Consider the following 27,958-nt stretch of genomic DNA (forward strand, 5'->3'; position numbering starts at 1 on the left):
AAGGAGACAGTGTGGTGTTTACATAGGTGTGCGTGTTTACAGGTGCGACAGCGAAGAGGCGCTTTTTCTCCCTCGGTATGAATATTCAACATGTCCAAAAACATCCACAGCTGGAGGACAAAGCGGCTTACAGGTGCAGTGTACAGCCCAAAAAAAGCCAAAAAATTAAAATAAATAAATTAAAAAGTTTATATAAATTGAAGAAAAAAAGAAATGTGGTTATTTCTAGATATATAAATATTTTAAAGTTAAAATTAAACTACTTGATGGAAATTAAAATACTTGATGGAAATTGTGCCCGTAGGAAAGTGTTCATAAATGGGCTTATTTAATTATTTATTTATTTTTAATCTCAAAATCCCTTTTAAGGCTAAGATTTGTGTAATATGCATTGTATAAATTACGAAATAAATGTAACAGCTGTTTAATTCTAATTAAAATTGATCTTAATAATGAAGTATAATTTACATATAACTGTGCAGCAAATGGATTTATTCGTCAACATTCATTTATTTATTTATTTGCTTATTATTTATTTATTGTTTGGCAGTGATGTGTCAGGCGTGTAATTTATTAGGCATGTTAAGCAGGAGGATCTGGTGGCCCAGTGGGTGGCGTCCTTTCTTTCTTTCGCTCTTCTCTACACCATCATCAGGTCTGTGCCGCCCGCTGTCACCTTACTAATGAGGGCCGTGGTCCCTGGAGGATTTTCCGCTTCTCTGTCGGCTGTTTGGGGAATTTGAGACTGTGTGAACAAGAGGAATTACCCAGCTGTGCTCCTTTCGGGAGACCCGTCTAATATGCGCACTATTCTATATATGTAGGCTAACTAATGTGTCATTTCAACGTTATTACTGCTACTGCTGCTCTTACACAGCTCGTTTTTCATATGTGGTACTTAATATTTCTGTGAAAACAAATGAATCATATGAAATAATATTCACATTTCAGGCATTTGGCAGATGCCCTTATCCAGAGTGACTTTTTATCTCAGTTTATCTCATTTTTTTTTACAAGTGAGCAGATGAGGGTTAATGGTCTTGCTCAGGGGTCCAGCAGTGGCAGCTTTGTGGAGCTGGGATTCAAACTCACAACCTTAAAATCAGCAATCCAACACCTTAACCACTAAGTTACCACATCCCTCGAAAAAGTCATAAAATAAAATAACATCATATGAGATGAATCGGATCAAACTAATCCACATTATTTTTTTTTATTACTAGAAACGTTTACATTATAAAGAGATATAAAAGTATTGATAATATAATATTGATGCTTGATATTATATTATATTGTATTATATCATGTTATTTTTGCCATGCACATTGTTTTTAGATTAAATAAACAAAGCTGAGATTTTGTGTAGCTGTGTATTTTTTTCCCTTTATTTTGTTACGTGTAGTGCTTAAGTTTAATTGTAAAAAAAAATTGAATAAACTTAGCAGCTTTTAAAGAACAAAAATGATAGATAGATAGATAGATAGATAGATAGATAGATAGATAGATAGATAGATAGATAGATAGATAGATAGACAGACTTTATTGAATGAGGGAAATTCTTGTTACAGCATCTTAGACAATTGCAAGATACAACACACAAAATTATAAAATATAATTTTATGTATATGTATATGTATAATATAATATGTATAATACAATATATACATGTATAATATATACATATACACAAAAATATAAGACTTAGTATAAAGAAGAGAAACCTTAAATATAGAATACAATAAGTTAAATTAAATGTAGCAGTGCAGATATGAAACACAGTTGTGGATTTAACCATATTTACATCAGTATTTAAATTACAGTGCAATACACATGTGCAAACTGGCAGTAGATAATAAATATAAATAACCTTTGTGAGTGTAGAAAAAAAAAGATGATTATTGGAATCAGCTAAGGTTTCCCTATCTGTATTAGTGTCAGAAAAGACACTAGTGAAATCATATGTGAGAAAAATGTGATGTGTAAAAACAACATGCATAAAATCTTATGGGTAAAAATACATCAGTGTGTCCCACATAAAAAAATGACCAAAGATGCTGTGTAAGATTTCTTTGACCAGTATTATTGCTCTTTTTTTAAATAGTTAAAGGTGTATTAAAGTGCTTTGAAGCAGGCTGAGACACAAATATTTGAATGATAAACACAAGATGAAGATCATGCTTAGTTCTTCTGAAAAACTCACATGGTATTTTGCCTTCTATTAATAAAATTCAAGCACAAGACATAACCCACTGCACATCACTGCAAGGTATTTTTGCTTGGTTTTTTTTTTTTTTTTTAATTCAGTTTCTCCAAATAGATATACAGAAAATGTTATTTTACAGAAACATGCATGTTGCCCCTGTTGGCTATAGGATCTGTTAAATGTGTTTTGCTGTTTCAGAGCCACACCCTGCTGCTCACCTGCGGTAGGCCACTGATCGGACAAAAGGTTAAGGATTTAGAGCTGTTGAGGGATTTGCATTCCTCTGACACGGACGATATGTCAGTGATATGTTTTCTGACTGAACCTTCAGTTCAGACGACATTTTTTAAATCAAGTTCAGATTCATGTTTGTAATACAGCCTTCTAAGTTATAAATTATCTGATCTCATAGGTGGCTTCACTCTGTGTGCTGCTATATATATATGAGTTGAGATGACCCTATTTCTGAACTGGGGGTAGACCTGAGAATAATAGAATATTTTAATGCATTTATATTTTAATTATGGGTTATGAAGTTTATATATATATATATATAAACAGGTCATATGTCAAAAGCTGTATGGTTTATATTGTTATGTTTGTCAAATAATGGGATACAGCTCAAGAAGATTAAGGTGAATATGTTGTGGTGCATTGTCATTTATTAATTAAGAAGCCTAGAACACATGTTCTATTTATGAATTACTATATCAGTAATTAAAAAAAATAAAAACAACAACAACAGCAACAACATATCTCTAAAGAAACCTGTCCAGCTGACACAGAGTGAATTTGTCAGTGATTTGTCAAGAGATTAACTCAAAATGATCTCAATTCATTTCTTAAGAATAAAAATATTTTTGAATAACATCCATGCTTTTTCCTCTCAATTTAAATAGACACTTCACCTATTTCCCCCCCTAATCTAATCAATTGTATTGAAGGGGAAAGCAGGACCATGCAATATATATGAACATTATAAAAAAGCAATGATGGTTGAAACAATTTTATCTTTGTTACAATGGCATCTTTAAAGTGGTGGGAAATAAATATAAAAAATTAGGCACTCTGACTATACAGCCCCATAGGCAGCAAGCTATTCTATTATAATAATTTTCCTTTTCTATTATACATAGCATTAACTTATTATATACACTGATCAGGCATAACATTATGAGCACTGAAAGGTGAGGTGAATAACACTGATTATCTCCTCATCATGGCACCTGTTAGTGGGTGGGATATATTAGCCAGCAAGTGAACATTTTATCCTCAAAGTTGATGTGTTAGTAACAGGAAAAATGTAAGGATTTGAGCGAGTTTGACAAGGGTCAGATTGTGATGGCTAGACGACTGGATCAGAGCATGTCCAAAACTGCAGCTCTTGTGGCGTGTTCCTGGTCTGCAGTGGTCAGTATCTATCAAAAGTGGTCCAAGGAAGGAACACTGGTGAACCGGCGACAGGGTCATTGGACGGCCAAGGCTCATTGATGCACTCATAGGGGAGTGAAGGCTGGCCCGTGTGGTCCAATCCAACAGACGAGCTACTGTTGATCAAATTGCTGAAGACATTAATGCTGGTTCTGATAAAAAAAAAAGGTGTCAGAATACAACTAGTGCGAGTATTGCAGTTTGTTGTGTTTTGGCAGGAACACAATACAATATTAGGCGGGTGGTCATAATGTTATGCCTAATTGGTGTACATTCCGTTTAGATTTTGTATTTGTGTGTGTAAATCTGTAACTGTACTAATAAAATATTTGTTAAATTATATTAGCGTATACATGTGATTATTATTATTATTATTATTATTATTATTATTATTATTATTATTATTATTGTTATAGCCTTTAGTGGCAATAATAACAATTTGTTGTGCGCGTGTGTGCCGTGCGTGATGACGTCACACACGACCCCACCTCTCTCGCGCGCTTCAGCTGTAGCGTGTCACAGCTCCAAACTGCTCCAAAGTGCTGCTGAGAGGGAAAATCACTCTGAACGAGGGGTGAAAATATATATATTAGTGCCATACCGGGGAGTTCACACAAGCATGGAGGAATACGAAGAAGGTGAGTGATAAAAGTGTGAGTTTGTGAAATGATTTGTGTGCAAAACTGCGTGGGAAAATGGAATAAAGCTGTTTGTTGCTTGTTTGTTTTGTGTCAGAAGTTAGCTGCGTTCAGCTAGCACGGTGTCAGACACAGCTAGCTTGAATAAAACAGCTCCATTTTTTCCAGATAAAGATGTCCAAGTGAAGATTTCTAAAGATTATCAGTGTGTTTTTGCAGTGTTTTCGTTGGCAGGAGGAACTGCAGCTTTTAACTGAATGCACCAAGGAAGGAAGTTTCAAAACTTTTTCACCAGGAAGTTTAATTCAGACAACTTCTGCTCACTGATCTGTTTCAGACACAGAGTAAGAATTAAAAGCTTGAAATTCACACTGCATTCATCTGACATTTTTATAACTATATCAGCACTGGTTGCTTATATGATTAGCCATATGTTTTTACTTTGCCTGACTTGCTTTATCTGTAAATTAATCCAGTGTCAGTCAGTATATTATCATGAGAATTAAAACATCTTTTTGCTGTCAATCACAACAAACAACACACTGAAAGTTTTGGTTAGTTTTTGCATGCCGAACATACATTTTGTTCAGAAATGCTTAGTCATTTGGGTCAGGCCTAAACTGTGGATTGAGTCACAGTACACATGCACATATTGCAGTACTCATGCACATTGATCTAAGTAAAAGTCTGCATCTTAATCGTCTCATCTCATCTCATCCCAACGATAAGCAACAAGATGGCAAGGTGTTCGATGTGACAGACGTCTCATGATTTTCGAAGGCGTTTCTATGATGAAGGATAATAACCTATCATAACATTGAGGTTTGCAGTCCATTTCCCAACAACACAATACTGTTGTGTACAGAAAGATTTACACTGATCGTCACGTCAAGTCAACAGGCTTTTATTGTCATTACAAACATATATAGCTGATGCAGTACACTACAGATCCAGGAAAGATCTGAGAGTGCACACAGCTTGCTGTGAAAAGTGTGTACCATGTATTACATGTGCTCATGCCAAGTTTTCGATCTTGTGACTTTGGGTTTGTGTTATCTGCATCCAGTGCGTGGTCACATTACATCTGGGGCTGATATGATGATCTTTATATTTCTGTGTATTGTGGCTAGTCTGTGAAACGTGGAAAAACTCAGCAAGGTGTCCTTTTTGTTCTCTTCCCCGCTTTAATTTCATTCAACGCTTACCATCAGCTACAATCCAGCTGTTTTTAGGAAAGAGGAGTTGCTGTAATATTTGGACCCCTCGCGATTGTAGGCCGATTTTTCTGAATCCTGTTCATACTGAAATCACATTATTACACAGTGTAAGATTGCTGTATTGTGCACATGTTTAACCGTATTCTGGTTATTGAACATGAGACAGGATTTGAGCTTACTAACCTCAAGTCTGTAAACTTTGTTTTGTCAGAAGCAGTAGAGACACCTAAAATATGAACTGTGGCTGCATGTTGATAAAGCTGTTGGGAGAAAACGCTAGTCAGTTGATGATTATCACTCTGGCACACGTGTGCAGATGTAGGGCGCTTTGCACTGTTAGTTATGGAGAAATGTGTATTCGCAGTAGCTTCATATTCTTTGATGCGTAAACATTATTTGTAAAGTTTTCATCTAATTTTAAAAGACAATATGTTCTGTGCTTCTGGTGTATCAGTATCTTTTATTCGAGTAGATAGGAGACTTAGTAGTAACCAAGATGGCTGCCGAGTGTTTAGTTGTCTCTGACCATCCGTGCGTTCGTATTCTTTAAAAATCATCTGATATGAAATATTTGATCCGATCAGAGCCATATCAGTTTAGAGCCTGTTTACTTCAGCATTTTGTTTTTACACAGTGATTTTGCATACCACTTTCCATGTTAAATTGGTTGAGTGAAACTGTTCAACACTGAATCACTTAAAACAAAGTAATGTTTAAAAATAAGTTGATGCTTTTGACATCAAAGGTAATTGATTAGCCATTGTGTAAATAATAATAATAATAATTACAAAGCATTAAATAAATGGTATACCGGATAAAATATATAATAGCTGAGAGGAAAACAATATGTATTATATATATCTATATCTATATCATATATATATATTAATATGTATAATATTCTATATGCAATATATTGCCAAAGGTTTTGGGACACCCTTCCAAATCATTGAATTCAGAGGTTGGGCTTGATCCCTTAGTTCCAGTGAAAGGAACTCTTAATGCTTCAGCATACCAAGACATTTTGGATAATTTCATGCTCCCAGCTTTGTGGGAACAGTTTGGGGATGACCCCTTCCTGTTCCAACATGACTGCACACCAGTGCACAAAGCAAGGTCCATAAAGACATGGATGAGTGAGTTAGGTGCAGAGGAAATTCATAGAGTCCTGACCTCAACCTGATAGCAGAGACTGTGAGTCATGCCAAAACTGGGACGTCTGCCTTTACATGAATGTAAACGCCCTTTGCAGCTATAACAGCTTGAATTTCCAGAAGGTTTAGGAGTGTGTTTATGGGAATTTTTGACCATTCCTCTAGAAGCGCATTTTTGAGGTCAGGCACTGATTTTGGAGGAGAAGGTCTGGCTCGCAGTCACAGTGTTCTGTCAGGTTGAGGTCAGGACTCTGTGCAGTTTCTCCAGACCAGATTTGCTCATCCATTTCTTTATGGACCTTGCCAAGCACAACCCCTGAAAATAACACTTGTATTCAGTTATTTGGAGGGGTGTCCCAAAACTTTGTAGTTCTAGTGCAAAACAATGAAGCAAAATTAATTCGGCTTTTCCCTTCAGGGGTCTCCACAGCGAATCATCTCTCTCCACCTATCCCTATGTTCTGCATCCTCAACACTTGCACCCACTAGCTTCATATCCTCATTTATTACATCCATATACCTCCTCTTCCTCTTTGCCTCCTGCCTGGCAGCTCCATGTCCAACATTCTCCTACCGATATACTCACTCTCCCTCCTCTGAACATGTCCAAACCATCTTAATCTGGCAGCATGTCCAAACCATCTTAATCTAAATTCTTATCTCTGATTGGTCAAAAATTGGTGATTAATTTAGTATAAAAGCAGCCAGTCCTTCTAAGATGTTCTCGTTTCTGTATCAGCTCATTCACAGGGATTTGTAATCATGTATGTGAAGCTTTCAGTAAAATGTTTATTTCTATTTGTTCGTGCTGATTGATGTGATTTTCTTTTTCAGGCACATTATGACAGGTCTCATTATTTTCAAATCTAGTACAAATGTAACCATTTTACTACCAGTTTACTTTGCTATATAGATTGTTATGCAGTAGTGTGTTAGATTTGAAGGTGCATTAAGTAAGTGCAGCAAAATGTGTAAATTATGTAGGTGTAGTTAAAAAAAAAAAAGGAAAAGGTTTGAATGATTTTTTATAACTTCCTTAACCCATCCCTACTCCATGAAAACAAAGCTTCTCACCAGCACTTCCAGATGTTTAAGAAGGCTACTGCAACAGAGATCACAAAAACAGCAAAATATATATTTTTTTCAGTCAGTAGGCAATGAGTACTACTGAATACATCGACCAGGCATAACATTATGACCACCTGCCTAATATTGTCCCCCTTTTGCTGCCAAAACAGCCCTGACCCAGCATGCACTCTGTATTCTGACACCTTTCTACCAGCATTAACTTCTGCAATTTGAGCAACAGTAGCTCATCTGTTAATAACAATAATCAGCGTTATTCACTTCACCTGGCAGTGCTCATTATGTTATGCCTGATCGGCGTAAGTCAGCTTGTTTATAAATTCTTCAACTTTTCCTTTATGCCACACAGTACAACTCAACGATAAACTAAAATAAGTCTTTCTTGTCACTGATGTGGGTTTGATGAGCCTTTCTAGCTTGATTCTCTGCCTCCTGCCCTCATCTGTCCTGCTGTGAAGCCATCTGTCCGTTCCTCATGGTAGTGTACTCGTGAGTTGTGTCACCGCAGCTGCTGCACTGTGAGCTTCGTCTTATTTAAACAGCAGGTTGGAGGATCAAGGTGGAGACTTTTATTTGTATACTGTTCCGAATGTGTGCTTTCTATCAGCAGCATCACACCTCATTATCAAGGTGTCACATAAACCATGTGCCAGAAATACCATATACTGCCTTATAGAACTGGTAACATGGACTTTTGTCTATATTTCTCCTTTCTAACACTGCATTCAGGTCTTTTAGAATTAGATCTGAATTAGCGGCATTGAATTAGTGCAGTGCTCTAAACATTTTGGACTGGAGTCGGATACATACACTTTTATTATTTTGCTTATCCTAATTATATATAAGGCTTATATATGTAAGGGAAAAAACATGACATGCGGTTATAAACAATAATCAACAACAAAGTGGTGTGATGTAGCACAGCATCACAGTTTCTGTTACCACAAGAAGTTGATTTATTTTCCTATAATGGCACATTTCCATATATAACAGGAAAAAAGCTAAAAATGAAGCGACTTCCACAAAGCGAATAACGTAATCCTTAATGACTAACTGCAACGGGATAAACCACCGGTACATTTATTTCTAACCCAAGCTCTCCTGTAACCCTTTTCAGCATTGACAGGATAACAGATAAAAACATAAACAAATATGGTTTATGTAGTAAAATATCAGATTCTCTATAAGAAATGAACATAAACATGAATGCTACTCTTATTGCAGTGTTTTGTTCGTTAAAACAATATTGCTTGAGACAAAAGTATGAAGCATATTTATATTTCTTATTTTCTTACACCCAATTGTATCAACACCAAAGAACATCAGTGGCTTATTCACCGATCAGGCATAACATTATGAACGGTGACGGGTGACGTAAAGAACACTGATTATCTCCTCATCATGGCACCTGTTAGTGGGTGGGATATATTAGGCAGCAAGTGAACATTTTGTCCTCAAAGTTGATGTGTTAGAAGCAGGAAAAATGGACAAGCGTAAGGATTTGAGGGCTAGACAACTGGATCAGAGCATCTCCAAATTTATCAAAAGTGGTCCAAGGAAGGAACAGGTGAACTGGTGACATGGTCATGGGCGGGCAAGGCTCATTGATGCAAGTGGGGGGCAAAGGCTGGTCTGTTGGATCTGACCACATGGCCGAGTTACTGTTGCTCAAATTGCTGAAGAAGTTAATGCTGGTTCTGATAGAAAAGTCTCAGAATTCACAGTGCATGATAAGTCAGGGCTATTTTGGCGGCAAAAGGGGGGCCAACACAATATTAGGCAGGCGGCTATATATATAATGTTATAGCTGGTAGGTGTATGTCATATAATTATATTTTCATCAAAATGTAAACCAAACAGAAAAGATCCAGTTTTTCATTTATTCCTCCAAATCAGTCATCCAAAACTTTTTTTATTTGTTTGCTACTTGGTTTGGTTTCACAATGGACATAATTATATGACCTAAAACAAACTGTGAATAGTAGTGCTGAAAATGTACTCAGAAGAGCTAATTTCATGGGTCAGATATATGAAGGAAAGGGTGTACAGATCTTTACCTAGTGTTTGTAGAAATCACAAACTTTCCCCTGAGCAAAGGGAACATGGATCTGGTGTGAAATAAATAGCAATCAATTGATAGATATATTAAACTTATTTGTGTATCAAAATAATTTTATTTTTGTTAATTGTTTATCTTTCTGTTTGATGGTTCAAATATGTTCAGTCGCAGTTTTGTCCCTGGTTCATTTAGCAGCTCACAAAAATGTTGCCTGCTGTCCAATACACACGACATGTTCCCTTCACTTCCTGGTTGTTTGGGTTACACCCGAGTGTGAGTGCTGTGTTCTCACCAAACTAGAACACGCACCAAGGTTCGATTCAAACACGCAAAGGGATGAATTCATGTAAACACTCTTTATTTTTTGCACTTTAGGCTGTTTAAGCCTCGAGCTCATAATGATTAAGGAAGTCTAAAATCTGTTTTCGCACCAGAGAGCTGATTTTTTTTTTTGGTCCTCTTAAACTGTGGTCTGAGGTTTGCTTCAACTGAACAGTGTGCATCAGATGTGGAAGCTATCCATGCTCTGTGTCTCACACAGTAACGTGATTGAGTCAACTTCTGTGTCTTTTACACAGGCTTCCTCTCCAGCTCACCGTGCACTCTTGTATCTTATGAGCCTGGTATGCGTCTACATGTTTCAGCTTGACGCAAACAGCCGTGTGCTTCAGGTATTTACATAATCCATTATTTCTAAAGTTGTAGCAATCATGGCTTTCTGTGTAATCCAGGCACCTTAAAGCCACCAGACTTCAGTTCTAGGCACAGTTCCTACCGAAACACCAGAACTGACTCAACGCCTCACTGTAACATGAGCAGAAATGTAAACACAGCCATTGTGTTTTATCAGCACTGCTTAGTGGTGTGTTACTGTGTGCTGCTGTGATGAGAACCAACCCCATGGCTTCTTATCGTAGTTGCCCTTAGTTACCAGCAAGTCCATTTGAACTGCTGCAGGTGGAAAATTCCACTCTCCGGTTTCTTCTTCTGTGCTCGAGCGGCCAACATTTGATTGAATGCAATTACGTTTGTCCAGTCAAATGAGTAAATCAGATGGATTTGCATGTTGATTTTGCAATTTCATTTAAGTATTCAAGGCCATTTTGTCAAAGATAGATGGCACTACAATAAAACACACCCTTTGGCTAGTAAAAAATATCTTGCATTTCTGAATAGAGAGACAATCCTATCCAATATTTTTTTATTGTGAGATATAATGCTGAAATAAACAGGAGGTTATTATACCTATGTATGTGGACTAATTCTATAGGAATCTCTAAATTAGAAATAGGTTTAATAATGCCATTTGTTTTAATCTAATCAGGAATATTAGATAAATACCTTTATCTAATATTCTAACATTAGATAGGTGTAAATTATTTTGAGAATGTTTGACTTGCTTATAATACTTAATGCGTAGTTGCTTCTTGTATTTTTAAGCTTTTAAGGTGTGTGTGTGTGTGTGTGTTTTTGTGAGTGTATAACCTCAGTATCATACTCCGAATTACTTTGAAATGGAATTTAGTGGCTAATTACATGGTTGGGAAATAAGCTGGTGGACGTTTGTACAAGCTCTTCAATCAGTCACACTATCGCAATTGTGTAATTCTTTATAATTTGTTTTTGGTAAGTAAATTAGGTTGTAAATGTTAGAGATAGGCACCTCGCCTTTTAAGTGGAATTGGAATGAAATCTTCGCAGTTATCACATTTCTGCTTTACTTCAGGTTTGCAAAGCTGAAGAGAATTTAGCTTTAAAGAATTTATCATTTCAGTTTTCACAACTGTATTAGTAGAACGGTCAAAATCTGACCACATTATTGGTTTTCCAAGGTTTTCACACACGGTAATCCTTTATGCTACAAAATTAGCATTTTCTAAAAGTAATATGTAAACTGAATAGATACCAGAAGTGCCTGCCATGTTTCCATGTTTGTTTTGACCTCTGCTCAGATTTGAGCTTGATTTATACTCGCCATTTTGGGACTCTTTGGAGATTTTCTAAAATTAAACACAGCCCAAATTAACATATGGACAGAGTCATAGTTGGTATTACGTAGGCTAGGTAGCTTTTATATTGCTACATCATGTTTTGTCCGACGTCTGAACACCATGCACAGTGACAACATATTAAAAGCCTTCAGTTTTTTATGGTTCCAGTGGGTCATTTATTCTAAGATCGGCCAGTAGTTTTAGCTTCACTAAAGGAAGAATCATATTCTGCACCTCATTTTAGTTTTTTCAGCCAGTAATAGACATGAATCCATTGAGGTCTGTTTGCTGTGCTCTCCTTTCAGCTTCCTTGTGAAGACTGCACAATGACCTCCAAGTCTCCGGCTGTGAACCTCAGATGTCGAAAGCAGCAATATCCCATGATTCTCATTTTGGGGAGATCATGTGCCATGGGGTGTGTTGGGACTAATGTGCTAATTGATTAGATACTGTGCTTTATTAAGACTTTTGTGGGACATCTTTGTTCCTGAGTGGATCTAAATGGAAGTCATACGAATCTCAGAAGAGACGGTCATCCACAGACATCTGTACTTTTCTTCAGACAGCGATCTTTATACAGATAATTTTCTCTGCATTTTGACCTCCCGTCCACATGAAAACAGTGGTCGCTGAAAATAAAGCTCATCAAAAATGCATTCCAAGGTGGAGAAAATGTAAAAAATTTAGTTTTGATCATGTGTGATTCTACCCATGCTCACTGCTGTTTTTCTTTATGTGTTATGATTCTACTCTGGCTCTGGTTATCATGGCTTATCCCAGGCTATCCTCTTTTGGTGTGTAATTTTTATTATATGGCATGCTTGAAGCATTTCACTTTGTTTTATTATTACACCCTCAAATTATACGACACCACAGAATGTGCTTCGATAAGTTAGGGCTCTGATGAAATGGGACTGTGTAGCCTCTGATTGATATGTGACCAGCTCTGTCCTGAGGAAGGCCTACTGTTTATTTGCAAATGATGACGTAGAAGTGGACTATTTTAAGGGTCAGAGTTACAGGCAAATGACTGCAAATGTCTCTGCAAATCAGCTTAAAAACCCAGCTTAAAAGACCCAGATGAACACTTTGTATTCTTTTAAGCATTGTCAGACCTCACATATGAATCAATTTCTGTTCTTGGCAATGTTGGTGTTTTTCTGCATTTCATCATATCTTGTGTGCACTACTCCAGGTTGTAGCGTTATTCTTGAGTCATGCGATGAAACCCCTTTCGACATACTGTCACTGGCCTGGTGTGCTCATGTGCTTTTTATGTGGACAGAGATATTTTACTCTGATTGCATGAAAGGAACTAAGCTTTATAAAAATATCTATATACGTGTGGATACTGTATACGAGTGTAAATAAGTATACAATTGAAAAAGTCATGAAAGGGAACAGATATCGTGCTTGGCATATATTATATATTGCTTTATAGTATATTGTATTATACTGGCTACTTGTGCTGTTAAAGCCTAAACTGGAACAATAACGATAATGATTGTACTTGACTTCCTCATGCGACGTTCACTTCTTCTTTAGAGCAGAACTAACCCTCAATGAAGAAGTTAAGCTTATTCCTATCCTTTTTTCCACCTCGCCTCTCCTGTAATCAGAAGCCACGTGTCTGGGCTTGTTGTGAAATGGTGGACCTGCAGTTCAGTTTCAGACCTAGGAAAGGATTTCTGCAGTCAGATTTGATTAGGGTTCTTTGGTGCTGGATAAAACTCTGGGTGTGTCCCAGTCTCTCTTTCCACATGTGTGTATGTGTACATATCTTTTGTTATGCAATCTGAAAGCTGAGCGATGCGTGATCTGGAAGCAAGCCAACAAGGACCTGGCTGAAAGGCAAATATCCGGGTGTATAACAACCCACACTCTGCTAAAGCACCAGCTTATTACTGCCATCAGTGTCTGGGTGTGTTTGGGATGAGCCAAAATGTTGTAATGTTTTAGGAAATTGCAGTACTAGCAATACTGCTGCATAGTAGGCAAGTCTGCATCAAAGCCAAAGTTGGTGACATTATTAATAGAAGGTAAAGGAGATGTGGTTGAGCTTGATATAGCTTGTTTTTCATTTCCCATACCTTTTAGGCTTGTTTTTTGAGTTAAGGTTTTCACACTTTTTCACACAGCTAATAAAAATTATTTGGCAAGAATTAGTTAGTAATTTATGTGTCAAAGTGCAGTGTGTAGCATGAACAATAATGGCATCAGCAAAAGACATGAGGGTAATTATATGACACTAGCTATCATGTCTTTTGTCAACTGCTGCTCATGCTGCACTCTCAGCAGCACGAGCTACACGATATTGCCAAATGTTTTGGGACATCTGCCTTTACATGCACATGAATGTAATATGGAGTTGGCCCGCCTTTTGCAGCTATAACTTGCAGTTATAATCTTCTGGGAAGACTTTCCATAAGGTTTAGGAGTGTGTTAATGGAATTTTTTACCATTCCACTAGAAGCACGTTTGTGAGGTCAGGCACTGATGTTGGACGAGAAGGCCTGGCTCTAATTCATCCCAAAGGTGTTTTATCCGGTTGAGGTCAGGACTCTGTACAGGACACTCAAGTTCCTCCACACCTAACTCGCTTATCCATGTCTTTATGGACCTTGCTTTGTGCTCTGGTGTGCAGTCATGTTGGAACAGGAAGGGGTCATCCCCAAACTGTTCACACACAGTTTGGAGCATGTGATTGTTCAAAATGTCTTGGTATGCTGAAGCAGTAAGAGTTCCTTTCACTGGAACTAAGGGGCCAAGCCCAACCCCTGAAAAAAAAACCCAAAACAAAAACTGAATTCATTGATTTGAAGGGGTGTCCCAGAACTTTTGGCAATATAGTGTATCTGCCCTCTTCCACATACATGCATTCAGATGCCTGCAACTGGCTAGTGTCTCTGTGACAGGAGAGTATATTTTCCCTCTCACCTAGAAAGCTCAGCCAGTTTTGCTCTCTAAGACCCCCTGGATACAGATGGCTTTGTTTACCTTGTGATATCCTTTTCAGTTGTCACCTATCAGCTCCCTCTCTCAACAGTGTTTATTAAATTGTATAAGCTACTTTTAGCCTAGTCGCTTATGTTTCTTTGCAGCCAATACATGGGACTGTTTTATTCACTTAAGTGTACATTGTTTTTAAACGTATTTTGAAATATCATTGAGCTTTTCCCATCTTTGGTGTTTAGTTGTGCATGCAGATGGCAGCACACGGCTCTGTGTTGTGCAGAGGCAGTTGGAGATGGATTAGGGCTGTAATCTGGGCCACTGCAGATTACATCCCCACAGTGTCACATGACCAACAGACAAGTGGATCCTCATTTATCTTAGAAGCCAAGAAGCAGAGGGGGAAGGGCATGAAGCAGAGTCCTGTAGAAGATAACAATGCTTGTTCAGCCGTTTACGAGACCTTCGTTTTACAATTGTGCTAGCTGTCTCGAATGATGTGCAGCGGAAGGCTGACTAATTAGCACCACATTACCTCTGTCTTGGCCCGTTCATCATATGAGGCCGGAGCAGCCTGGAAGCACGTGATCCAGTCGCAAAGTGATGAGCAGTCATCGTTCAGAGATTTCCTGGATGGATCCTATAGAGGATTACAAGTCTCCTTTCAGTTTTGAGGAAGGGCTTAATACCAACTACCTTTACTTGTCCCCTAAAGAGAGCTTCAGTCCGCTCAGCTCACCGGCACTGCCATGCAGAGGTAACCTGTGTGCAGTTACGCATGTGCGGCTCACTGACTGTGTGATCCTGATGTTTTTATTGGAGGGCACTGGAAAATACACTTGTGTTTTCGAGTTGCACTTTATTAAAAAGTGGTTGGCATGTTAGCATTAAAAAATGCATACTTAATTGTTTTTTAAGTTTTTCTTGAGGAATTTCTAGTGAGTCCTAACTTCTTTTATCCTCAAAATAATTTACTGTGTTTGCAAACAAGCTAAAGGCAAAGGTCTGTGATTGGTCATCTGCCGTGTCAGTCAAATTGACTCTTCTATGAAATTTGGATCTTGGGCACAGAATGTAATTAGCAATGCATCAGACTCTAGTGAATACTAGAAGAAAGGCTTTGCAAGACCAGTTCTTACAAATGAAATTACTGCTCCTTTCTTCCAGACCAGACAGATTTTTCCTGGCAAGTAAAAAGTGCAGAACAGTTGTTACAGTACACAATAACCAGCGCTGACACCTTCTCAGTGGAAAAAAGGGTTACCAATGTTCTTCACACTTCAGTGGGCACTGAGATGACCTGAGAAAAGCACACACATTGTGAAATAGTGTTATATATAATTGTTGTATCGCTTTAGAAATGGCAGGCTTTGCTGAACTGAAATATGTCTCTCTGAAAGACACCAACACATTCATAGTCCGAAAGCAACTACTGTTTATTTATTTGTTTGTTTAAACAAATTACGCCCACCCTCTACTGCATGCATGAGATTTCTTGGAGTGTAACTGATATTAGAAAGAGTATGCCGTCACTCCCAGCTAGAAAGCAAGGTCTGTTTTGTCCCTTAGGTCCTGTTCACACCTGGTGTTAATGAGTATTGCGGGTGATTGAATCACAAGCGGACAGTGCTAAGTGTAGGTGTGAATGGGATCAAATATTCTTGCTCAAACCATTTTGGAAGTGGTCTGGGATGTATATGGCCACTGCACAGTGTGAATGTGAAACATCTCAATGTGAACAACAATGAAAGACCAACTAACTGACCGAGCCAAAAAATGTGTGAGGCTGGAAACTGGGCTCCACTGCTCCTCAGGTGCATGTACACACAGCATTCTGGAGGTTGGTGTGGCTAAAACAGTAGAATTGAAACCAGCTGCTTTTTGTGGCTTCTTTTGTCATCTCATCTGCTGTTCATTTCTAAGTTTTGTTAGCAGACGGCGCAAGCATGGAGTTTTAAACATGTACATAAAATAGGATTCAGTGGTCACTTCTGCCTGAAAATGAATGCAGAATGCAGTCTGTCGTGATAAAGGTGCCTGGCAGTGTTCCTACAGCGTAAACGATATGTGAAATCTGAACACGAGTTTTCACAGGTGACGCATTTGCAAAAGGCCAGGTGTTGATGACTGCGTTTCTTCACTTGTGATCAGATCACTGAAGAGTGTTTATTCTATATTGCATTGTTGAAATACAAAATTAGGAAAACTATAAAAGCATAGTTCAGTGAAAGTTTTCAAATTTTGGAAAGGTTATGTATGGTCTGGTGTACATCAAAAATGTAAAAGAAAATAAGCGTGACTCCTGCGAAATAATCGTGTTGCAGGTTGCCACAGTTCCTGTCTGGTGTTGGCAGTTCCTGTCAGACCCACATGACGACCAGCTGGTGACTTCACTGTGCTGCTAAACATTCAGCAAGACTCTTAAACTGCCATTTCAGAGCCATTTCTAAATCCTTCTTGAACTGAACTGCCATCACTTTCTGTTTTTATTGTACATGCCTATTATAGATTATAAAGAGAGTGTGTTTGTCACCATGCACAGTCTGGTGAATAGAATTTAATTTAAATGCTCATCAGTGATATCAAGTGTAATTCTGTTAGCAGGATTTGCATGATTATACGGTAGGAGGTCATTGCATGTGGTGCATTAAATTGGTTAAAATGTCTTCACTTTGATTCATGCAACATTGTTCATCTTGCTATCAGACCTTCAGCAAATAACGGTCATGAAATGAGCAACATCTAAAGCACCAGGTCCAACCAATCAAACAGGGAGGCAAGTTCATGATTTGAAACGTTTTAATTGGTTGCAGTAGTTAAGTTCTTTACATGTGGTACAGTGACAGTAATATTTAATACCCAGTTCACACTATGTAAAGGTTGTCAAGTTGGAATTGGCAGGAAATTTGTACACGAGTCGTATGCAAGCTCAGATACATCAAACATCATCATGGCCTAAGTGCCTGGGGACAGAAAGAAGCTGTGTATTCTCAGTGATTGGTTATTACTGGCCACTTCCTTGCATCGGATTAATCTGCGTGGTGAAAAATGTTGTCGCACCACAACCATTCCAATATATTTTTCTCCAAGTAGAAAAGTAATAGTAGTAAAGGCTTAAAATGCAGTGTGTGTGTGTAGTGTTAAATATTAATATTACCAGTCACTTCGTTACTTAATAGTAATACAGACTTATAATGTACAGTGTGTGTAGTGTTAAATATTTCTCATTCGTGCAGTTATCGTTTCGAAAAATGTGATCTTGGGCACGGTTGGTGCCAGATGGGGCAGATGGGGAGTATTTACGAAACTGCTGAACTCCGGATTTTCACACTCAACAGTCTCTAGAGTTTATACAGTACGGTGCAGAAAACTCCCTGTGAAATGGAAATGCCTTTTTTCGCTGGATGAGGTCAGAGAAGAATGTTCAGACTTGTTCAAGCCGACCGAGAGGCTACAGTAACTCATATACCTCTTTACAACCAGCAGAAAAGCATGAACTGATGAGCTACAAGACCAGAAGACCATATGAGGTTCCAGTCCTGTTAGCCAACAAGAGGAATTTGAGGCTACAGTGAGCACAGACTCAGATATGTAACACTGTGCACATGGTAACCTGTTTTAAATATAAGGATAATCGCATGAATGAGCTTTTCATAATCGGTTGGTCAGTGAGTGGAGATTTGACGGAGTAATTGTGGTTCCAGTATTGATCAAAATGTTCAATTAAAAAAATCACCACGCATTTCCAGGTTAATTTAAGCTAAATATTAATCTTTCAGTCGTGTGATATGGAAAATAGTGGTTCTAAACTCGCTTACAAGCAACTGCATTCTTACAGTTGTATTAAAAAACAACGACTCCTGTCATATGTCTAATACACTGGTACGAGAAGCTAAAGCTGGAGGCAGAAAGTAAAAGCAGTATTGTGTTGAGCAACACAAAGGGTGGAGATCAAAAAGTAGGTCATTGTACTGAAGAAGGTGTGTCTCACAGTACAGTATGACAAACTTTACAAAATATCGAGTCAGAAAACAAGGTTTATCACCTCTTTAAAAACCTGTTGTGTTTAATAGCATACTTTGATGACGGTTTAAAGCCTGTTTAAAAATGGTTTGGTTGCTTAGACAGAATATGGGCTTATTGTATTTGGCATGAGTGTGATTGTTACAGTTTGAGTAAGATGGGCTGCAAAGTAAAAGCCCCAGTTTGTCTCAGTTTTCCTATGATGTTTTAGATTTATTCTCTGCATGCAGTGTCAGTGATAACTCTTTATACTTTGTGCTTCCCCTCCCTGCTTTTCTCACGCTGTAGGAGTGGGAGGTAGAGTTTGCTTACGAAGCAGGATTGGTGGAATGTGGTGGGAGGTTAAGGTGGGAACCTTGGATTGTCTGTTTGTTTCTTTCTGTAATCAGCTTACAACACTAACATCCAAGCACATTTTCAACCAGGAGCACTTTTCCACTGATGAAACTACGTGTAGGTGGCCGAGACGTAGGCTGCGCTACATTCAGGAGGTCTCGACCATGGATCCTCCTCTACAGGGGTCAAAAGTGACAGCCATTTAAAAATGCGCTTTAGTGTTGTATTTCTAAGCCAAAGCCACTTAAGTATATCAGTTTTATGCATTTTATTTTTAAGTGATCTTTTGAAGAAAATTCTTTTCATGACTGTACTTTAGAATAAGGCTTATGTTAAAACTATAGAAATAGAAAACAGTTTTATGAGTCCCTTTTTAGCTAAATACATTTTTTAAATCCAAGTAAGATGGTAAAGGTTCATTAAGGCAGGCTTTACCCCAGCTGCTGAAAATATTCACCCCTGCAGCAGTCGCATGCCTCATGTCCAAGTGAAATCGTGTGTGGGAAACATGCCTTATGTCTGTCTGTGTGTGTGTATTTGCCTGTCTGTACCTGAGTAACTGTCAATCAATTGAAGGCCAACTTTTTAATCTTGTGCCTGCACGTGACCAGTGTGTGTGTGTGATGCTGTATAATGAAGGTTGCTATTTGAACTGGAGGACTGCCAGTTTTTTCTGTTTTTGATATTCCTGCATTTGCAATAAATGCACATTCCTGGGTGGCCAAATATTTTGATCATATAGGAGGTCTGATCCACCTAATAAATATCCACCTAATATTATAGGTCTGATCCACCTAATAAATATCCACCTAATATTATAGGTCTGATCCACCTAATAAATATCCACCTAATATTATAGGTCTGATCCACCTAATAAATATCCACCTAATATTATAGGTCTGATCCACCTAATAAATATCCACCTAATATTATAGGTCTGATCCACCTAATAAATATCCACCTAATATTATAGGTCTGATCCACCTAATATTATAGGTCTGATCCACCTAATATTATAGGTCTGATCCACCTAATAAATATCCACCTAATATTATAGGTCTGATCCACCTAATAAATATCCACCTAATATTATAGGTCTGATCCACCTAATATTATAGGTCTGATCCACCTAATAAATATCCACCTAATATTATAGGTCATGTAATTCCACAAGTTTTAAATTTCCATTTGTCTTTGAGATCTGTTTATCTAGTGCTGACTTCCATACTGAAAGCCCACTCTGAGAAATGAGAGCTAATTTATTAGTAGGTAGCAGGCTTGGATAGCAAATAGACATGGCTGTAGAGATGCTTCTTCTAGGCCATTATTGTTATTTTCTTAGGAAACATTTTTTATTTTACACAAATCCATCTAAATTGTTTACCATTACATGTCCATGTTTACTCAGAAAAGAAAACTGGAAGCTCCAGGGCTTCTTTGGCTGATTGTGTTTGGCTGATTGTGTTGTTTGTTTGCCCATCATGAGTCATTTCAGTTGAACTCCACAGCAAACAAAGCCTTTATGCAACACAAAGTAGTGCAAAGTTGTCTATCATTTTTCCAACATATAATGTAATATATGTATGTGTGCAGGTTCTCAGAGACCAGACTCCATCCCAGAAGTGGGGGAAGATGCAGCGAGCAGCGTGCAGCCCGCCTCTAGCACAGCCCTTACTGAGGAGGAACAAGAGGAGCTACGCAGTGAACTGGTGAAGGTCAGCACTCTTTAATATGCTTGTCTATGCTACCTATTATTAATGGTGTTTTGTGCAGTTTGGATGGACGGATGGACCGAGTGCCGATTGCCATTAGTGGATGCAATATGCCTGCTTTTCAAGGTCACACTAATAGCCTCGCTCAATCTCAGTCTTTCTTATTGACCTAGTTGTAAGTAATTGAGAGTGTACATTTTTAATTTTAAAGCCTGGGGGCTGTATTCAAGTTCAATTTTAGACGCACACTGTTAGAAACGGTGTCCGAGCCACTGTTTACTATACTGAATTACTATTATGAGGAGAAGAATTTGTGACTGAAATAAACAAACAGAGTAACAGTAAAGTAAGTGAGCCAAAAAAAAAAAAAAAACAGCAGAGGTCTGCAGAAATGAGTTTACTGAACAGTTAATCCACTCTTTGTTTGTATGTTTAAAGAGAGGTCTAAGAAGTCTGATGAAAAGTTGTCTTCCAGAGTGAAGACTGTATGAATAAAACTAAGCAAAAAACAGTGCATTATAAATACTTTCTCAACTTGGGGACATTGCTGTGGCATCGTTTCAATCCCACTACTTATTTCTTAGCTAACTAGGATGTCTTTTTATCAGATAAACAAATGCAATGTTTCTTTTAGCACTAAAATAGAAATGTTCATTTTCTGATTCAGTTTCTAACCAAGTCAGCTAACTAGCTACTTACACACCATCCATCACACTTCTTTTACTTTCCTGCAAGGACAGTCATGTTCAAACTAGCTTCTAATTTATGAGAAACAGACTGATTATCGCTGATTAAGAAGGTGACAGCACCTAAGGGACTGAGGCAAAACTATTGTTATTTTGCACTCCATTAATTGCTAAATGTTTGTATGGGGAAAAAATGGGTAAGGACATTAAATCTGTGTCGGCAGGCTTTAATATTTATTAAATTTGACATGTTTGCAGCTATAATCCCGCACCCCATAACACCTAATCTGTAGGTAAGATCTCGATTGTTGTACTCTGCAGGTGGAGGAGGAAATCCAGACACTTACTCAAGTGCTGGCTTCTAAGGAGAGGCACTTGGCAGAGATCAAGCGGAAGCTGGGAATCACTCCATTCAACGAGCTTAAGCAGAACCTGAGCAAGAGCTGGCAGGAAGTCACTACATCCACAGCGTACGTGCCCCATAGCCACCTGAACCCTGTGGGCTTCTCTTCCTGCTGCTTCAGAGGAACAGCTCCATCTGTCACTGCATCATACACCTCGCATCCTGCACCATCATTATCCTACTGCCTCCAGTCTGAACAGAACAGAGGCCATTATATCTTAATGCTTCTTTAATTAGTTTGCTTTGTGGGAATGCAACTAATTTCAGTTCTAGATAGTAGGAAAATATTTCCATGTGTCCCCTTGGGAGTGGTCCTGAATCTCCTGGTGTTCTTTTGCCTTGTACACTTAGGTATAAGAGGACGTCAGAAACGCTGAGCCAAGCTGGCCAGAAAGCTACAGCAGCGTTCTCCAGTGTGGGTTCAGCCATCACCAAAAAGCTAGAGGATGTCAGGTAAAGAATAAACAGACACCTTTAGAATAGTCTGGTCTCTTTCTAGGAATAAATAAGTAAAACTTGGTTACTAACAGTTACTAATCAGCTCACTAACTCACCAAGTTCACTACTGTGTTTCACAACAATAACATTAAGCATTAATGCTGTCATTAGTAACAACTACTACTACTGTCGCTTGTGTCTAGTTTATTAAAGTTCCATATGAAATGGGATCGGTCAAAACATATACATAGTTACATAAATAGGGTTAGCTGTTTTTTAAAAAAAATAAATTTTGTATTAAGTTAAATCTCAGGAAAAAGAAAGTGAATGTGCGATTGGTTGGATTCTAAGCTAAAGTCATGAGAGTAGAGTTTTTGGAGGACAACACAATCCATGTTAATCTGACAAATTGGAAAATTTGTAATTAGGTTTTATCACTTTACTGTTGTTCACTGATCTGTGACGCACTCTGAAACAGAAAAATATTGCTTGGCTTGCTAGTGTGAGCACCGGTTCATATTACACCAAATGACAAATTACTGAATCACAATCCACAACACAAACTTTGCTGTTAGTTTCATTTATATTTATTTTGCTAATGCAGTCTGACATTTACAGATTACAGTCATTATCCAATTCCTTTAGGTAAGATAATCGTGTCTGTGCGAGGTGTTTTGGATGGCGCATTTATATTTATAATAGATATAGTTTGCGCATGCGGTTTATTTTAGGAATCTAATTTACTGCTTGTACTCTTATGGTAGCATGTTGACGTTAATGCATGTGCATTCTCTGTTGTGTGCATGATTTCTAAGTTAAAATTTAGTCATCGATGGTTTAAGTTTGTGTGTGTTACCAGTATTCTCTAACTGTTGATATTTGTAGCTGTTTGAGGTGACGATCTTGGACATTTCCACTTCTACTTCATATTCTCTCTCTTTATGATTTCAGTAACTTTCCCAAACACAACCCACTTGTCTGAATCTGTCACTCCACACTGTGTGTGTCTGAGTACATATAAGCTCGGTATAAACTTCCTGAGTCTGGTGTAAAGCCCTGTGATTCGTGTATGATCTTCATATCTTAGAGCTCCAGCTGGCCATGTTGCTGATCCACGGTCCTCAAGATGAACAAGTCCTTCTGAATACTCCCAGTTTACTTTCACCTGCCTATGTATTCTCTCCAGAATGAGTAAATATTTCCAGTAATGCTGGAATCCATTTTAGAAATGTAGAGAATATATCTCCAAACATTGTAAAGCTTAAACAGCATCTTCAAGGGTGGACAAATGTCTAAAGTGAAATTGTAAGTAATAAGTAAATGAAAGATCGAAAGTGCTTGCCCAATCCCATGGAAACCTAATTCAACAGACTAAAAGCTGCTAGCTAAAATAGTATAATGTTGTATGAAGTGTCAATTTGGTGCATTAATACAGATCAATATGCAGCTTCCACTGACCCTCGGTCAGTATAACATTAGGAAGCATTTCTTTGAGCTGTTTTTCCTTTGCATCCCATATCACATTAAAGATATTTAATAGCACATTAATTTTGTTCTGAAAATGTTTACCCATAAGATTAGTGTGTGCATTAAGGAGGAGAGTTCTGATAGTTTTCATATACCCTACATGATCTGGTTTCTAAAAAGGTAATACATCGATCAGCCATAAGTTGATGTGTTAGAAACAGGAAAAATGGGCAAGCGTAAGGATTTGAGCGAGTTTGATGAAGGGCCAAATTTTGATGGCTAGATGACTGGATCAGAGCATCTCCAAAACTGCAGCTCTTGTGGGGTGTTCCCAGTCTGCAGTGGTCAGTATCTATCAAAAGTGGTTCAAGGAAGGAACAGTGGTCAGCGACAGGGTCATGGGCGACCAAGACTCATTGATGATGTGGGGAGCAAAGGCTGGCCCGTGTGATCCGATCCAACAGACGAGCTACTGTTGCTCAAACTGCTGAAGAAGTTAATGCTGGTTCTGATAGAAAGGTGTCAGAATACACAGTGCATCACAGTTTGTTGCGTATGTTGAAGGTTTGCAACACAATATAATTAATTTAACTAGTATCCAGCGAGGTGTGAAGTAAATTTTGTGTAAATATACATACAGATAAATTGATGCATATTAATAGCATTTATACTGTTCTCTGATTGTTGGGAGAAGAAAAACACTTGCAAGCGTTAAACCTCATTGTCCACTCTAAGATTTCTTCTGAATCTGAAGGAGTGCATGTGCATGTACTGTGTAGCTTTATTTCTCTCTCACATCATCACTGCTTTGTGACGTGTCTAACCGCTCTCTCTTTCCTCTTCCTCATTGCTGACTGATAGTATACGCTCCATACAACACTCCACTAGCATGCCTGTGATGAGGTAAGGCTCTCGCTGTCGCTCGCAGGCCTGTGTGTAAGGAGTGATTTTATTACAAAAGATGGTGGTTGGTTAGAATAGTCTCTCTCTCTCTCTCTCTCTAGCTAAAACTGAGTTATTCGATGGCAAATTCACAAACCATGTGCCACATATTTTGATGTGTGTCTAAAAGCTATTTTCTTACTGTATTTAACACCAGCTATACCTGATTCCTTGCAGGAACACTCCCACCTTCAAGTCATTTGAGGACAAAGTGGAGAGTTTAAGGGTAAGCTGGCTTGCATGGCATTTCATTTAAGCTACCAGCAGTAATCATATATTAATGGCAGATGTTACCGCAGACCAAGGTGAGCCCCACTGCATCATCCACCGAGCTGGAGATTGAGTCAGAATCGACGCCGAGTGCAGAGCCGGTGGTCAAGCAGCCAGATGGGACGGCTGATCTGGCTCCGGAGTCACACTGAGGAACAGCCTCTTCACCTCTCTTGACTCTTTGCTTCTTCCACCCCTCCTCCCCTCTGCTTTTCCATCCTAACATCATACATAGCTGAAAAACAAAACTGATGCTCACTTTCTTTCCCTCAAACTAGTTAGGAAAGAATGTGTTCATAGGAAATATATATCACATGGACACAAGGAGAGCAGATAGATGAGCTTTTAAGAGTCCACAGTTTTCTAAAAAAAAAAAAAAAATCACTGTCTAAGTTTTCGCACTACACGGGTTCATTTTCCTCCGAGTTCCGTTAACCACAATCATTTCATCCTCTGAATGTTCACGAGTCTGGTATCCAGAGCGTGTGGTAGGTAGGCAGACACTGGCGCTGATCTTGGATCAGATGGAGATGAATGAACACTTAGGGCTTCACACATGTTTGTATATAGCTTCTGACCTTTGTCTGTTATCTGCTTGGTTTTCTTCCTCCAAACCCTAACATGAATGCATACAAAAAAAAGGCCAGTGTGCCCTTCATGGGTCCAGTGACAGGGGATAAGGTCTGCACTGCAACACAGCCCACAGATGACCTTTATATGCAGTTTTGCCGTAAAGGACAAACAGTGAAGCTGCCATTAGAAGCTCTGCTATGACCTTTTATAGAGATAATGTTTTTGTATTCATCACATTTCCTCTCTAAATAAAACACTGCCATAAAATAGCACTTAGAGGCTACTCTAAATGGTATACTGTTGAGTACCTCATAGCAAATGACAACCTCTCTGGAAAAGACAATATATTTTCCTTTTTTTTTTTTTTTTGTGGCTTCGCCTCCACAAGTACGTTTTGCCTTGTGGACTTTAATAATACAAATGCCAAAAATATTGGGAAGAGAAGCCTTGTCTGACACTTATGTTATTTAGATGAATAATGCTGGATAAAGATTGTCAAAAACGCTATATGATTTATATATTAAAAAAGCAGGTTTATATATTAACAAAAGCTAAAATATTGAAAACAATTAAGTGTTTAGTGTCGAATTGTTTATGTTCACATTTAACAGAGAGATAAAAAGAAAGTATTTGCCAATGTTAAATTGTAGTCTTCCAAATCTATGAAGGAACATTGTTATAAAAACTACAATAGTTACAGAAAATGAAACAGATCTGAACACAACAAAAGTATTGATTTTGTATTCCTTAATGTAGCTCCAGATCTGTTTGGGGTGAGCACATGGTGCGAGGTTTAAAGAGTATAATGACAGAGCATGCCGTTACAGGACGATAAACCCGGGACGCTGTGACTCCACAAGGTTGACTTTGTAAATGAATTAATTTTCCTATAATATCATACCTTCAAGTTTTTATTCTTCATCTACTACAGCAAGTTATCCATTTATATTTCCACTGCATTTCAGTGTCTGAAATATTTAGTTCGTGTTTTCACTCACCTTTCCTCATCATACTCTCGTGAATCCAATAAGACAAAATATGCAGCTTGTCCCGAGAAGCATTTCGTCCTGAGGAATTTCCTGTATCGGATAACTTACTTGCAGATTTACTGTGACTGATGGAGAGCGCCGACACTAGAAATGCTAAAAAGATGTTTCCACCCAGAAAACTTAACTATACTAACAGCTCCGCACATTTTAGTCCGTTAATGTGGCGCATCTCTTATACAATTCATTGTCTAACTTGTTACTATGGGAATGATAACATATTGAAAGATTGCACTCATATTAATGTGCGATTTGTCTTGTCAGAGCTACTGAAACATCTTTAATCAGCACTTTCTATCCAGAGTCAGAATTTATTTCACGGTCATACATTAGCAGTTTGTGATATTTCATTACTGAGGTCTTTGAGTGTAGCATGTTCACTTATCTTATAAGCACAATTATTTCTAAGGTTTTGGCTTTTCTTTAAAATGAGAGAAAATTTCCATTCAGTTTCTAATCTAAAAACAAGGCTGCATTTACTTCTGAATTCATGTTTTTTGTCCATGTCCTTAATCCACTTGCATGTAAACAGGAGTTGATACTGATCACATGGCAAAGACGGGTTTTGAAATAGAACGAATGTAGTCATAACTCATTTTGTACCAAATTCTAGTCTCTCAAAATCAGTGCAAAGACTAGAAATAAAATCATTAAAGACTAATATCAAAGTAAAGGCCACATGGACATGCTGGAGTGATTGTCCATGGCTTCTTTGGCTGTTGGACATTCCTAACATTATTAGGCTATTTTTATTAACAGTAAAAAGAGTATTATGTAATATTTTGGGTTATAAGGTAGAAATTCCCATATGCATATGTGTATAATAAAATATATACAATAATAATACTAATGTAATTGTTTAAGGCTTGGGCATTTTTTCCTTTAACACTAGCCGCTCTTGCTCAGAAGCCACTGCATTGCAATGTGGTGTTTACACGAAATGTATAAGTAAACAGTGTAAAAGTTTCTTTGTCTGCATGGATATGAATATTTTTCAGTTTGTCTTAGAAAATTGTTGTTATTAGGATATAATTTGACCCTGGATATTAGGTGTTAATGTTACATTGTTTAACAGATTACCTTTTAGGGGAAGTTACACAACCAGAACAAGTCCTGTCCACATGTGTTGGTCTCTGTTTCTACTGATTTTTTGTGTGTGTACATCTCTTGAGAAATGTTTTCATTATTTGCAAGCTAAATCACAGAGTGTAGTTGATACAAGATGGAAAATGCTCGATTTTTTTCTTTGTATGTTTGCTCCTAAATAAAGTACAATTATAATCTCAGTGCTTTTAAATGATCAGAGTCACATGACTGGGATTCTCCTAAAA

At 37.9% G+C, this 27,958-nt stretch overlaps 1 protein-coding gene across 4 annotated transcripts; it reads left to right on the forward strand.

Moving 5' to 3' along the window:
• Positions 1 to 4,125: 4,125 nt before the first annotated feature.
• tpd52 (tumor protein D52) lies at positions 4,126 to 27,913 on the forward strand. Of its 4 annotated transcripts, XM_058377712.1 has the most exons (8): positions 4,126 to 4,272; positions 20,684 to 20,805; positions 21,810 to 21,958; positions 22,243 to 22,344; positions 22,948 to 22,974; positions 24,658 to 24,699; positions 24,916 to 24,964; positions 25,038 to 27,913. In XM_058377712.1, exons 1-8 carry the CDS (start codon positions 4,254 to 4,256, stop codon positions 25,158 to 25,160), a joined length of 633 nt encoding a protein of 210 aa, XP_058233695.1. In that variant the 5' UTR covers positions 4,126 to 4,253; the 3' UTR covers positions 25,161 to 27,913. The 4 variants fall into 4 exon arrangements, with proteins under 4 accessions (XP_058233695.1, XP_058233698.1, XP_058233697.1 ...); XM_058377715.1 differs by lacking the exon at positions 24,658 to 24,699; XM_058377714.1 differs by lacking the exon at positions 22,948 to 22,974.
• Positions 27,914 to 27,958: the final 45 nt, after the last annotated feature.

Source organism: Hemibagrus wyckioides, linkage group LG24 (genome assembly GCF_019097595.1).
Source record: "Hemibagrus wyckioides isolate EC202008001 linkage group LG24, SWU_Hwy_1.0, whole genome shotgun sequence".
NCBI lineage: Eukaryota > Metazoa > Chordata > Actinopteri > Siluriformes > Bagridae > Hemibagrus > Hemibagrus wyckioides.

Bases quoted from the DNA above. Each gene is read 5' to 3' on its own strand.
- tpd52 (XM_058377712.1), top strand. The intron at 21,959-22,242 runs GTACGTGCCCCA...TTGTACACTTAG, and splicing joins GAAGTCACTACATCCACAGC to GTATAAGAGGACGTCAGAAA. The intron at 22,975-24,657 runs GTAAGATAATCG...GCTGACTGATAG, and splicing joins TCATTATCCAATTCCTTTAG to TATACGCTCCATACAACACT.